Source organism: Notechis scutatus, chromosome 4 (genome assembly GCF_049901735.1).
Source record: "Notechis scutatus isolate UNSWTSFEM ecotype Mainland chromosome 4, rNotScu1.2, whole genome shotgun sequence".
Classification (NCBI taxonomy): domain Eukaryota; kingdom Metazoa; phylum Chordata; class Lepidosauria; order Squamata; family Elapidae; genus Notechis; species Notechis scutatus.
In genome coordinates this window covers 132,515,459-132,530,030 of record NC_142012.1, presented here as the reverse complement: position 1 = coordinate 132,530,030, position 14,572 = coordinate 132,515,459, and the positions used below count along the sequence as shown (strand labels likewise).

Genomic DNA, 14,572 nt, shown 5'->3' with positions numbered 1-14,572 from the left:
GTTTTGCTTGTCAGAAGATAATAAAAGGTGGTCACATGAGCCTGGGACACAGCAACCATCATAAATATGAGTCAATTGCCACATGTCTGAATTTTGATCATATGACCATAGGGATGCTGCAATGGTAGTAAGTATGAAAAATGTTCACAAGCACTTTTTCAGTGCTGTTGTAAGTTGAGGACTACCTGTATACGAATAGACTGGCAGCACTCTTTTATGTTAAGCATCCATTTGATGAACAGAAATGCAACAACATGTTTTTGCAGTGTGAAGATGCTAGTTAGTAAAGAGTTTCATGTCCCACTGAATTTTTGATAGACACACCCCTAGTAGAAATGCTGCTAGATTAAAGGATTGTGTGTCAAGGTTATAAAGTGTTATGTATCCACCTATGTGAAAGAGAAGCAAATGATCAGCTTCTGACAACATAAGGTTTCTATGAACCTGCTGAAAAAATAAGAGTGATTAAACTCTGATACTACACAAACTAGGAGACATAATTGGTTTTCATACAGACAGTTGTTGATCCTACCACCCTGACATTGATGTTAACACTCTTCATGAGAGGAGGATAAAAGAAAGAGATTCCTGAAAAGTAAAAAGTTAAAATGTAAGGTGATAACATTCATTCTTCCAAAAAATTCCTTAAATCAGTAGATTAGCCTCACATTTCTGAGGAGGATCATTAATTAATATGCAGACTGTTTGTTGAAAGGGTCCCTGGTTCCAGTAACCACAGGTTAGCTCTGCTGATTGGGAATTATGAGAATATCTAAAGGATGTGAAATTGGAGATAGTGTAATATATGTACTTTTAATGAAAAGAAATATAGAGACTCTTTTAATTAGATAATTGGAAAATATATTATTATATTTAGGGTTCCAGGACTCTCCTGCTCTAAGTAAATGTAACCATGTAGTTAAAAAAAACCTAAATGCCTTCCCACAACTAATACATTAATATCTTAACTAAAACAGTCTATAAAAATAGAAAGCAATATGTTCACAGGCCACATGAGGCAATATTTTTTTATAATTCCATTGAAACTTTGCGAGTCTCGCCAATTTTTTTTTGGTCGTGAAGATCCCAGCTTGTACAGTCAGCAACATCAAGTGCTCTTGAGAAATTGAATTGTTTGAAGTGACTGGTAAAAAAAAAAAGTGTTTTTGAAGCTCCTCCATTTGTTTTCTTTAAAACATGTAGCCAGGAGAAAACAAGATGCCAGAGACAAGACAATTCTTTCATTTATTTTCACAGAAATAAGCTTTTTTCATATATTATTGTTGGGAGGCGGGGTCAGAGGTTGAGTGAGAAGGGTGTATGTGTTAAGGAGAGTTTAAAAAAATTATCATATAAACCAGAGACAGATGACAATGGCTTGCACTTGTTTCTATTTTTTATTAATCCATTAATTCTAATAATATAGGAAAAGGAATTTTATATATCATATGCTATATACTAAGAAGCCACAAAGAAGATTCTGTAAAATAATTTAGATGTATTCAATAAATACAATATAATAGCAGCCTTCTACAATGCAGGCTACATACAGATTTCCTCCGGCTTGAAGTACCCTGGTCTTTAGTACACCTACCAGAGCAGACTTGCTCCAAAAAGTGTTTTAAAGAGACATATCTATAAGATACATATAAAAGAGGGTCTAAAATTAGAAAGAATTCCCCCAGCCCAAGAATTTTTACCATGGTCTCCACATATCCAATGAAGCCATGTTAACACCATTATGTGCAAAATGAGGCTGCAAAATCTCCCTGGGATGTGGCAACTCATACCGATTACATCGTGATGACGGTTGTGGCTGAAATGACTTTTTCAATCCCAGTTTGACTTCAGTTGGATACATCTGATCCTGAGATTGTCTAGACCCTGTTGTATTTCCCTTGCCATTCACTGGAGTGGAAGGGTTCAGGTCCTTCTTGCAAGTCTCCTCATTGGATTTGGGTAAGGATTTCAACAGATGGTTCAGTAACCGTGCTCCAAGTGTCTTGTCCATCCAGTTACAGGTCAGGAGGAGGTTGTGAACTTCATGCATGCACTGAATATATCCAGTGCTGTACCTCTGCCGAGCTTCAAGGCCCATTTTAGAATCTGCTAAATGAGGAAGAGATATGCTTTCAATCACTTAATGTGTAAAAACTCAAATCTGTTGGACTGACTCTTTTCTCATAATAGTAGGTACTATTCTGATTTTAAGTTCTTGTTTTGAATCATCTATTGATAAAAACTAGATTATAATTATTCCTTTAGCTTAATGCAAAGGAATTGTAGAACTTTTGGTACTCTCTGAGCTATTTGTTTACAAATGTTTCACTACCCACTGATGATGTTACCTACGTTGGGTAATGATATGTCTGTAAGCAAACAACTAAGCTCAGAGAGTAGCAAGGACTGCACAATTCAACACTGAGCTCCATTGTATTGTCTTCTATTGAAAACACCTATGAAGGTATTAAAAAACATTCTAGGCCTAGTATAAGAAAATATTTTTGTGCAAGGGAAAGTTCAGTTACTTCGGTTACCAGATAGCACATATACACCTTTTGAATAGAGCAAGAACACTCTAACATATATTGCATAAACTTGACTGATTGTGAATAGAAAGTGATCTCAGTAGGCACTGTCAGGCATGTAAGAATACCAACTGATAAGGAGAAAAGAGTTACAAGATAAAGACTTGATCTATGGGTGCCCATTATACCAGACCCTTTTCAAACATTCAGAATTTCCCCTCCCCCAAACTTCTAAACTACTTTTACAAGATGAATGGGGGAATTACATTAATTATACATATCATTGATACAGGGGACGTAGAATAACCTAGAAAAGACTTTATTGGCTACCAAGGAGAGAAAAATTGAAACTAAGAGTGATTGAATGTTTTGACATCCAAGCCATGTTTGAAATTCAGTTCTGTGCAGACATATGACAAGTGAAATTAGTTACTAAATTCAATAGCTATCCAATGCCTTCAATTTTCTTGAAAGACTAAGACACCATATGTCTTTCTGAACAAAAGATTTTGGCAAACGTCACTGGAAAAAAAATAGCATTCACTACCTCCAAAGCTATTTCATTTCAACAAATGCCCTTCAGAACACACAGGGCCCTGCCACGTTCCAAAGATTTATACATGCAATCCTGGCAAGGGAAAATATAGTCTATGAAGCCTACATTGATGACCTAGTGATCTTCTTTTGGGGCAGCTTACTACCAGAAGTGTAGATTACTCTTGTTTTTAGAGCACAATTAAAATGTGGTTTTTCATATTTTATGTCTTAGAAGATATAAGATTGTGCTATCCCAAATAGTGGTGGATCAAATTGTTTGATTGTAATTGTATAAATGGATTTTAGTTTGTTATATTAATGCTACAATAAAGTAAAGCTCCTTAGAGCTTCAGAAAGGCATATACTTTGTAGAAATAAACCAATGAAGTTACATGTAGTTTAACTTGAGAAGAACTCCCAGGCACATAGATAAAATTATTCAATTTATATAAAGGTGCTTAGAATAAAACTGCCCAAGTGTTGCCTAGAATATCAAGTGAATATTTATGGTTCCTAGTAGGAAATGGGAGTTCCATAAATTCAAACTAAGGCATTCACAAACTAAGAAAATCTTTGCTAGGCTAACTGGATATTCCATCTGGTTATTTCACTCAGGCTTATATACTTACTGATCAACCTGAAAACAAGGACCAAAAGAGATAGGCAGATTCCAAAATTTCAAAAAGCGCCTGAAGATTTAAGAGTTCTTACATCAGAGCCCTATTCTTAAGGCGCCTGATTCTGACTGAATTTTCTATCTAGAAGTAGCCCCTTCTGATTTAGATAGAAGGCAGTGTCAATACAATTGCATAAGGAAGGAGACTGTCCTTGTAGTTTATTCACCAAAGAAGCTTACGCCCTGCAGCATGGTAGAGTAAAAGGTACAGCATGACAGAGTAAAACAGGGGTCTCCAACCTTGGCAACTTTAAGCCTGGAGGACTTCAACTCCCAGAATACCCCAGCCAGCTTTGCTGGCTGGGGCATTCTGGGAGTTGAAGTCCTCCAGGCTTAAAGTTGCCAAGGTTGGAGACCCCTGGAGTAAAAGGTATCTTCTCTCACGTGAATTATTGAAGTATGAGGTTTTCTTATGGAAGAGAGAAAACATATACTACATTAAGCAAAGCAAATCAAACATAGCATCTTTAGCTGTGACTAGAAGGGGATTTGAAAGAGAAGGAGCTGTTCTTTCTCCCAGAACCATGGTGCCAGCAGGAAGTCTGTCTTGCAGTCTGATGACAGCCAACAGCTCCAAGGAACTAAAAGGCTTATGGTAACCAAAATCAAGAACACAGACTATGCCAAGGCAGGAGGGGGCAAATAATTCAAGGGCCCTAGCAGGAGGCACAGATTGGGTCTCAGCCCACGCTGAAGTTCAGAAAATTAAAGGACCCAGAAAGGGTTAATGAACTCACGAAACAAAGACTAAAGCATATGGGTAATCTGGCTGAAACAGTAGCAGGCATTGTGCTGGTAAAACAACATTATGAAATTAACTCTGAAGAACACACTGTTTTCCCTGAACAATGAGAAAAGGGGGGAAGTCAGGAAAGATTGTATCTGAGAATCTTGAACCCAATAAAATTTGAAAACTATTTGTGTGCACATCTTTGGTCATTTCCCAAACAACCTTGATGTTATGTCATCATATTATACAATGTACAACTTCCCTGAAGCTAAATATATACATACTTTGTTTCTTCTTTCTCTCGCTCTCCCTCTCCCGCTCTCATTCCTGCTTCATTATTTCTTTGAATAACTTTGCCAAGTTATTGAGCTGGTTTTCATGTACAAAATAGGAGCCACTGCAACCAATATATAGATATGGAACATCAACTCACCTATATTTCTGTTGTGCTGGATATTCTGGAGATGTTTTACTGTCATTTCCAAGATGTCTGCTTTTTCAAATTTTGACTGCTATTTTAAAATGAAATAACAAGAATTATTATCATAAGCCATTTGAAAGCTGCTGAAAAATGAAACATAGGTAGAAATAAAAAAATATGGGAGCAGAAAAATCTATGCTTACATCAAGCCGAAAGGCTCCAACAACTGTTTCTTTGAGCTGGTCCAAACAATTGTTAATCCTCTCCCTTCGCTTCCTTTCAATCAAAGGTTTTCTTAACTGAAATAATTAAGGGAGAATATTAGGAATGGTTTGCTTGACGTGAATCCTTATTTTCCAAAGCAGATTCTTTCATCACACAATGGAACAACCTACATGGGAACTATCAGACAATCTTTGTGATCACTATTTAAATAATTACAATTCTGGAGCATTTCTATTAGGAACATCCACATACATAGTTTAAGTTTAGATCAATACAGTCAAGCAAACTGATAGAATAATCCTATGTGTATGTATTCACATTAAGTCTTAACTTAAGCATATTTTCAGATCAATCTGTATTGGGTTGCTGTGTTGTAATTTCTAATTAATCCTATTATCAATAAAATGGTTTGTGAGTGTAATTAGTGCTAAAGAGAGTTAAGCTATTTTAGTGAAAACCATAATAGGCAGATTATCCAAGCCAACCATACCCTGTGCTTTTCATTTTTCTAACAATATATATTGCAGTTTAACAGTCCATAAATGTAATTCCTTTTATATAGTTCTATTTTTCTACTACATCCTACAGCAAAAGACAAGCTCTTTTATATTGTATATTAAATATATAAGAATATATAAATATATTGATTCTCCCTCAGCACTTCTTCACATACAGTATTTTTTAGCTTGGGTTCTCTACTTGCTGCATGCACTTTTAGATTTTATTTCTATCAAGGGTCTATCTTCTATCGAGATGAGCAATTACCTACTAGAAGGAAGTTCTTGGAAAAGCAAAGAAACACACCTAGATAGCACACATATGCAGACAGCCTTTTAACAATCCCACGGAGCCACTGAAAATTATGGCACCCTTGTTTGATCCCTTCAGAGATGGCAAGTTTCTTACAATGAATTTATTTATAAAATAATGCATACCTTCCTTTCCTCCTTGGTATTAGAAAGTTTCTGTCCGCTGCTGGCTAGGGTTGTAGCTGTCATTGTAGTCCTACACGCCTGCCTGAAGGCTTAGGGGAGAAAAGGAAGAAAGCCCTATAGCAACTGGCTTCTTCCGTTGTCTTCTAGAGCATTCTCTGTCATGAGAGCTGCACTCTGCTAGCATTTATAGCTGGATATTAGCATGTGAATGAGGAAATTGCTTAGCTGGTCTCCTTTTCCCACAGAAGGGGTTGAGGCCAGAGGCTTGTGACCATCAATCAAGGCTGACAGGTCACTACTTATCAATGGCCAAATCACACACACAGTGCCTAGAGAGCGACAGATGTCCAGCTTCATGAAAGCTTTGCTTAGCAGAAATCTTTTGTTTAAGGAGGCAGAAAACAAGTGCCAGAGATTATTTGGCTCCCTTCTCAATCAGCACGGATTCCCAGGGGATAAAATACCAATGATCTAAACCATAACCAAATGAGAAATACCTGGGCTGCTGGGATTAATCGATAGCTTTGTATATGGCTCACCTATTTTCTGCTCTTTGGAATGCTTGAGGCACCATTCAAAATCTCCAGGCAGGAACTCTGTGCATTCTTCTTTCACACATTGAACACAAATGTGTATAAATGACAAGTATTAAGCACTTACCACATTTAACTGGAATGTTCTTGAGAACATGGGATTGCACAACTCAAGATCTTGCAAGCTTCCTAATATTTTTCTACAGAATTAATCATCACAAGAAAATATTAGATGAGAAGCTTTGCACTCTGCAAATGTCCATGTGCCCATCAGGAGCAGGGTTGAGGAAGCTACACGATGTCAGTCACTAGACTGGACAAAGTTCCTTTGTCTACTCATTGACTACAAACAGACTTTCTGATTCATTATAAAAATATGATGGAGAAGTTATTGTTGCCCCAGAAAAGGTTGGGGAACACACCTTGGAATTTTTCTATAACAATAATAATTTATAAATAGAATGCCCACTCCAAAAGTTAATAGCAGACTTAATAATCAGTGTCATATATCAGTAGCCCTAAAGGTGACTTGAGAATTATCAGTCCTAAGGATGTTTATTTTCGGTAAGTTTCATTGTGAACATTCAGTTTCTTCTTAGGAATATAATCATCATCGTCATCATCATCATCATGAGTTGGAAGGGAGTTTGGAGGTCATCTTGTCTAATCCCCTGGTCAATATATACTTGCTCTAGGTTTTCTAAAATATATATTATTGTTTTAAAGTGTATCCAATTTTAAAAAGTTGAAATGCACCATAAAATAATCTTAAAAATAAAACTTACTCTGAAGAAATTATGGTAAAACAAGAAAGACGTTATTAACTGTTTTCCAATCCATCACAATATATCTTTAATTAACACAACAGTTTTCAGGACTGTGGCAAACCTGTATATAGTTATTTGATTATCAAGGAAAATTAAATGACATTAGTTTCTATCTGCTAACACTATGGCTTCACATGTATAAAAACAGCTTGATTTTCTTGGATAAATACTTTCTGCAAATCACTTCTCTAACCTATAAGTTTAACATTAACAAGTATCATTCTAATTTAGAAGATTAAGTTTGAAAAAGTCTGTTGGAAAAACAACTTTAAAAAGTAATAAGAAAGAAACCAGAAGTGAGACATTGGTCCACATGGTTTTCTACATTAGGGAAGTTTTGTTTTATATGGCAAAAGATCATTAAGAGCAATTTTTATACATAAAAGTTTCTAATTCCTGCACTCTTGATACAATCAATCAATACAAAATTTCAGGAAAACTTTTGTTTTTTAATTTTTTGCCTCAATGCAAACATGTAATACCTAATGCATCCTGGAGGAGGATTGTGGGGCCTTTACATTTTTCTGCGCACTTCATGTCCCTAGTTGTAATCAATATTTCTTCAACCTCAGAAAATAGCAGAGGAAATTACTCTTGGTGATCCAGGAACTCATCTTGAGTTAACCATATTACATACAGTATATAGAAGAAGAAGAAAGTCATGAAAAAATTCAGACCTGTGGTTTTCAACTTGCTGAAAAATAGATTATGACTTCAGTGCTAGAAGATATATCTTTTGTATTGTCTTTGGTGGCAATAATATTTCCTCAGAATCAGGAACAATGTTTTCAACTTGTTGAAAAAGAGATTATGACTTCAGTGCTAGAAGATATACCTTTTGTATTGCCTTTGGTGAGGGTAATATTTCCTCAGAATCAGGAACAATGAAAATTATCTTAGATTGAATCACCTCTCTTGAGAAACATGTAGGTTATAATAGTTCAGTGACTTTCCAATCTAAATGAGCTTGGCACTAATTCGAAGTCAGGAAGTCTATGGTGGAAAGATCGTTGTGAAAACTTTTTTTTTTTGCATATGAAATTTGCTGAATGTCTATTGTCAAGTCAATGTTTATTACAGTCAGAGACCAGAAAAAGTTAAAAACAATCAAGGAATATCCAGTTAAAAATTCTAGAATAATAAATAAGAGATAAAATCTGTATTATAATCACAATTTGGCACCCAGTCAGTTACACATGAATAAGTTACAGCATGGTCTAACCGTACTATAATACTGTATAAACCCTTAAACAGTGAGGCCCGTAGGAATGACTATTGAAAGGTACATTCTCTTCTTCCTGGCATTATTCCTGTGCTGTGGCAGGGTCCACTTGACAGCAAATCTGTCTCCATTTGGATCAACTCAGGGTGTTTTCAGGGGTGATGCACATGTAAAAATACATTTTAAAAAATATTAAAATAACAGCAATGCAAACTTTAACTTGCACAATTTCAACAGACCACTATTTTGTTTGGCTATTGTAATCTACAACTTTACTTATATTGTTGCTCACAATATATTGGAATCATAACTGGAATAATTTAAATACTATGGACATGGATTTTTAATGTTTTAAAGGTATGGGACTTTTATTTAGAAACACATTTGTGTTGATTATTTATCTTAGTTCCAACAGCTAATCTTGTATTTAAATTATAGAAATAAAAACATACTCCATTATTTCTGCATTCAGGATAGCAACTTTAGGCTACTGAGTTCTTGTGAGATCATGGTGCTATGTGGTACATTTTTTTACCCCTATTTCATTGACTTAGCAGAATTGCTTGGATTCACAAACTATTTTTGACTGACTTGTAAGCCATACTACTAAGCCATGGACCATGGCTCACAACCTATACTAGTTGGACTCCCAAAAAGCAAAACAGAACCAACTGCTAAAAAACGCTCAACTTTGCAAGTTCAGTCCAAACTATAAAATTTCAATATATCTGTTAGGTTAAAAAAAGATGTATCCAATTAAATATCTCCCATGCATTACCTTGTTCCTTATTGCTGTCTATGCTGTATGATTCAAAATATGTTGCTTTTGTAGGCCAGGACATGTTACCCCATATGATTACTATATTTTCATAAAAATATTCATATATTGTAGAAACTACAGAATGATATTGAATGTCTTTAGCTGGACATTATTTTTTATTTTGCATTAATGGATAGCATTGAAACTTGGAAACTGGGTAATTATTCTTATTCAGGCAAAGTATGACATTTGTCTGTGTAACTGAGTGGGAAATAGGAATGCAAATGCAAATGTGTCTGCATATTATTCGAGGATCTACTCTGTGACTTGCTTTCTTCTCGTACTTAAGTTGCTCAATGCCCGATTTTTAGTAAAAAAAAGAAAAAGCCTTGAATTGGAAAGCTATATTTTTTCCCCTGGATTTCCTAAAACAGTGGCGAATTCATCTTAACTCTCCTTCCTTTTATTTTTCAGTATGCGTGAATATTTCACATAATTTTAAAAGAAAACAGCATTAAACATCTGTTCCTATACTTTTTTTAAGATGAGAAGAAAAGGAGGCTTGAAACTAGAAGACGAAACAAAAAAAAAATAGCAGATGTTAGTGAATCCCCTCCAAGGCAGATGTCTAGTTTTTGTTTTTTGTTTTTTTAAAAAAAGCTTTAAAATCAGGTTTAAGAATTCATGGCTCCAACTCTTTCCTGACTTGGGACACGCGACTGCTTGGCTTGTGGAGGGATGTGGGAAAACTCTAATTCACAAAGAACTTATTCAAACCAACCTAATAGCCATGAAAAATCTAATCGCCAGCAGGAAAATGGACAGCAAGTTCACCAAAGAGGCCAGTAGAGAAAATTAACCCTTTCTGATTTGGTATGCAAAATATAGAATTCCCACATATCTTTATTTGACATAGTTGGCGATTCCCACATTACACAGAGGCTTTGTCAAAAGATTCTGTCTACAGTATTAATCTGTGCAATGTCCAAACTGCTGGGCTAAGGATTCATGATTTACAGAGGGTTCAAATCCATCAGGTTTTTTTTAATTGTATAAAAATAGTATATGTCAGAACACAAAGGAACAGTTATTCGTTATCTTGGGTATAAGGAATATTTTATAGGAAATCAACCTATGAATCCAATTTAAGGAATTGCTAGAGGGACCACAATACTTTCAGTCAATGATTCTTAATTTTCTCCTTATATTAGGATACATACCCCAAACTTGGATCCCATAAGAGGTTTCATGCCAAGTATGTTTGACCAGTTCAAGCAGCTAATATGTTTATTCCTGTTGACTATGGACTGCCTTTAACTTTAGTTCCATAAAGTCAGGACTTATGCAGTACTTTGTGGTTAGTGGGAAAAGTGGGGATAGCAGAAGACAATGAGAAATATCAATGCTTATTGAGAGGAATCCAGTCAAGTAGGCTCTGAGATGAGCAACTTAAGAAAAAAAGCAATGGATGAATGCAACTCTGTCCCTTACTATTTACAATCTACCTGGATCTGTTTTGCCTGCCAATGTTCAGTAATCACTTAAAGAGTGATAAGTGTCTCTCTTTCTCCTTCCATCTCTCTCCCTCTCCCTCCCTCCCTCCCTCCCTCCCTCCCTCCGTGTGTGTGTGTGTGTGTGTGTGTGTGTGTGTGTGTTGAACAGAATAATTCTGTTCAGTTTCAGAATTCCTTAGGAGACATTACTTTAAGTGGGATTGAAAAGAGAATTAGTAGATGTGAGAATAGTTTCCCAAAAGCCTGTCAGGGCTTAATAACATTTCAAGCATAGATAAAGTTGGCTATTGACAATGATGAATCCATAGTTTCCTGTTCATACTACACATTAATTCCAAATGGGATGATTAAAAAAATCTATCTATATAAATATGTTTAATGATACATTTACTCTTCTCCAGACTCAAAGGTCCAGAGCAGTTTTTTCTCGTAACAATCCATGAAGTAGACTAAAATAAAATACCTGTGATTTCATTATATGCTTACTCATATTTAATTTAACTATATTTTATATCATTAAACCTATTCTGATAATACAACACATTTGCCACAAAGGCTGGATTCATACAACCTAGTTAATATGATGTGTGCAACCCAGTGGGGTAGTCAATATTCCTTCCACCTCATTTTTAGTTATCTGTTTTTATTGTTATTGTTATTAGAGATATCTATTTTTTACAGTTTTATTATTTTCAATATTGTAAGTGGCCCAAAATCACCTGTGGCGAGGCAGGTAGCAAATAAATTTAATAAATAATAAATAAATATTCATTTTCTGCATATTTAATCTGCATTTTGTTTCTTTGGCCACATTAAATAAATGATACTAATCTGAAAGTTGGCTTTAGCTTAGTATGTGTTTTCAGTGAAACCATCATCATTACTAACTTAACATTCTGTATTAATTTTGTCATTGGGTCTTATTCAATACATAGTCCATGCATAGTCAAAGCAAACATAGTTTCATGTGATTTGAGAACCCAGTCATTATGGTTTATAACTCGAGAGATAATAATACTTAAAGTAAGGCATGAACCAGCAAGTTATTTTTAATAACCATGTATATTGGCTTGTGGATGGGGATTAGCAGCAAAGGTGCATAAGAGTTTCTACAACTATTCCTATAAGAGGAGAGACAGGTGAGTGAATCATTAAAGCAAAGCAATGCTCTAAAACAGGGGTGTCAAAGTCACGTGGTCACAATGGCATCACATGACATATCGGGACTTTTCCCCGCTTCACTAAACTGGGCATGGGTGTGGCCAGTGCATGACGCATCGGGCCCATGGGCCGGGCGTTTGACAGTCCTGTTCTAAAGCTTTGAGCAGTCCTAGGAGCTACTTTATAGTTTTGTATTTAGTCATTGAAGTATAGTAATCATTTATATGAACTTTCTATTTAAGCTGCAGCTTTAATGGTCGGAATGGAATTAAATTAAATTTGTGAAATATATCACAAGAAGTAGTAGTAGTACTGCAGTATAACAAACAAAACTGCAATAAACAATAAACAAGACCTTCCAAATACAGGGTTGATACTATCACAGGAACATTTGGACAGCTTTTGAAATAACTAAGGGAACTACTATCTGCTTCTATGAGCTAAAACAGTGGTCCCCAACCTTTTTGTACCAGGGACCGGTTTCAAGCAGAAACATTTTTCAAGGACCGGGGGCGGGGGGAGAGAGAGAATCCGAGTTTGGTAGTTTGCTTGCAGACGTTTCATTACCTGACTAGGTAACATCTGATGTTGTTACCTAGTCGGGTAATAAACGTCTGCCAGCAAACCCTGCAGGGGCGCCTCGGCCCTGCCTCCCTCAGCCCCATCCCTCAGGTGTCTCCCTCCCTCCCTCCCTCCCTCCCTCCTCCCTCCGGTGTCTGCCTCGTTCCTCTCTCAGTCACTCTATCGCTCCTACAGCAGCCCAGGAAGAAACTGCTTCAAAGAAGCCGGGGATGGGGTGGCTTTTCCTGTCGCCACAGCTTCCCGGCGCCCATTTCACCCCACCCCGCCCGCCCGCCCGCGCGCGGTTCAATCCACAGTGCTCCGTTCTACCTGCCTGCCTGCCTGCCTGCCTTCGTTTCGGAGCAGCTTGCTGATAAAAAGAGGCGAATAGTTATTATTCTCAGCCGAAGCTGCTCCCAAACAACCAGACAGGCAGGCAGGCAGAACGGAGCACTGTGGATTGAACATGCAGCGGCGGGCGGGGGGGTGAAACGGCGCTCGAAGCTGCGGCGACAGGGCCACCCGCCCGGCTTCTTTGGCTGATTTCTTCCTGGAGGAAGAAGGAGGAGCGAGAAAGCGACTGAGAAGCTGAGCCAGAGAGCAGGACAGGCTTCGGTTGCTTCCTCCCTCCCCTTCTTTCATTTGTGTCCTTGATCCCGATCCCAGCAGCATTCACCGAAGGCGAAGAAAGCCGCCATTTTTAAATTTTTTTTTCTTTGCGGCCCGGTAAAGAGTGCTCCACGGCCCGGTGCACCGGTCCGCGGCCCGGTGGTTGGGGACCCCTGAGCTAAAATGCAGGTACAATAACTTAACATAGCCATTTCTCAAAATCTGGGCAATTCTCAGATGTATAAGATCCAAATCTCTACAATAATCACATTGGCTGGAAATTCTGGGGATTGCTGATGACTTACATGGAATGTCCCCAAGCTGTAAAATGGTATCTCTAAGTGTTACCGCTAGATACTTTGCATTTAATTTTTCCAGGTGCTACATTTTTGGAATAGTCCTTTTAACTAATGTTTCAAACAGTTGTAGATCAGGGAATAAACATCCAGTATCAAGATATTCTATTTACTCCACCTAAATTTTTTTTTAAAAAAATGCAGTTATACAGAACCAGAAGTATGTCACGCCATTAATAGAAATTCATAAACACAACATGTTTCTGTTATGTGAAAGAGAGAATAGTTAAACATGCTATTTTTTTAAAAAAAATGTACAGATAAAAAAAACATATACTAATCTGGAAAAAAAAACATTATTATAATATCCAAGATCTTATACATCTTTTATTTTTACACAGATGCACCTATATGCTTAATTATATGTCAACCTACTAATTTGAAAATTCTAAATTATATTTTATAAAAATCTTTCAATACACCACATAGGATACAATACACTGTATTTTATGTAATCTAAACAGACAAACCAAACTGGCAGTGAAACACTTTCTGCAGTTTCATTACAGATCACAGCCACTGGATCAAACCGTTAGGCTTTGATCCTAAGAAATGACAGGGTTAAGTGGGGAGGCCAACTGCTGGCTAAAGGCAGGTGGTAGGCCTGTATCTGCATAGTGCAAGGCTCATTGTATCTGAATGCAAAAAACCTTTTAGAACAGTAAGTGAAACTATAAATCAGTACTTTAAAAAGAGCCAAACTCAGATCCCATCCAGGCAATACGTTTACACAAAGAGCAAAGGGTTTCTCACAGCCTTAGGAAAACAAGGCAGCAGACTAAGTCTTTGAGCCAGAGAGATTTGAGATGAACAGCCAAATTACATCCGGTTAAAGCTAAACACAAAATCATTAAGGGATTCAGTGGGGAAAAAGGAATATACTATATGATGATAAGCAACCATCCAGCAACTTTGTTTTGTTTGATCTTTTTAAATGTTAATAAGAAACTGCATAGAGCTCAACTGAAGGATTGGAT

The 14,572-nt window shown here is 36.7% G+C and overlaps 1 protein-coding gene across 3 annotated transcripts in view; it reads right to left on the bottom strand.

The window, feature by feature from the left end:
• Positions 1 to 1,334: 1,334 nt before the first annotated feature.
• LOC113432857 (transcription cofactor HES-6-like) overlaps positions 1,335 to 14,572 on the bottom strand; it is a 28,665-nt gene continuing 15,427 nt past the window's right edge. The window contains exons 1-4 of one of the 3 annotated variants that reach the window (XM_026695089.2): positions 6,053 to 6,272; positions 5,096 to 5,191; positions 4,905 to 4,983; positions 1,340 to 2,109 (exon numbers count right to left, since the gene is read on the bottom strand). In XM_026695089.2, the coding sequence (XP_026550874.2) occupies positions 1,697 to 2,109; positions 4,905 to 4,983; positions 5,096 to 5,191; positions 6,053 to 6,115 (651 nt within the window). In that variant the 5' untranslated portion in view covers positions 6,116 to 6,272 and the 3' untranslated portion in view covers positions 1,340 to 1,696. Of the gene's footprint in view, positions 2,110 to 4,904; positions 4,984 to 5,095; positions 5,192 to 6,052; positions 6,273 to 14,572 lie in introns of those variants that run through there. The other 2 variants (XM_087964987.1, XM_087964986.1) reach the window with 2 other exon arrangements.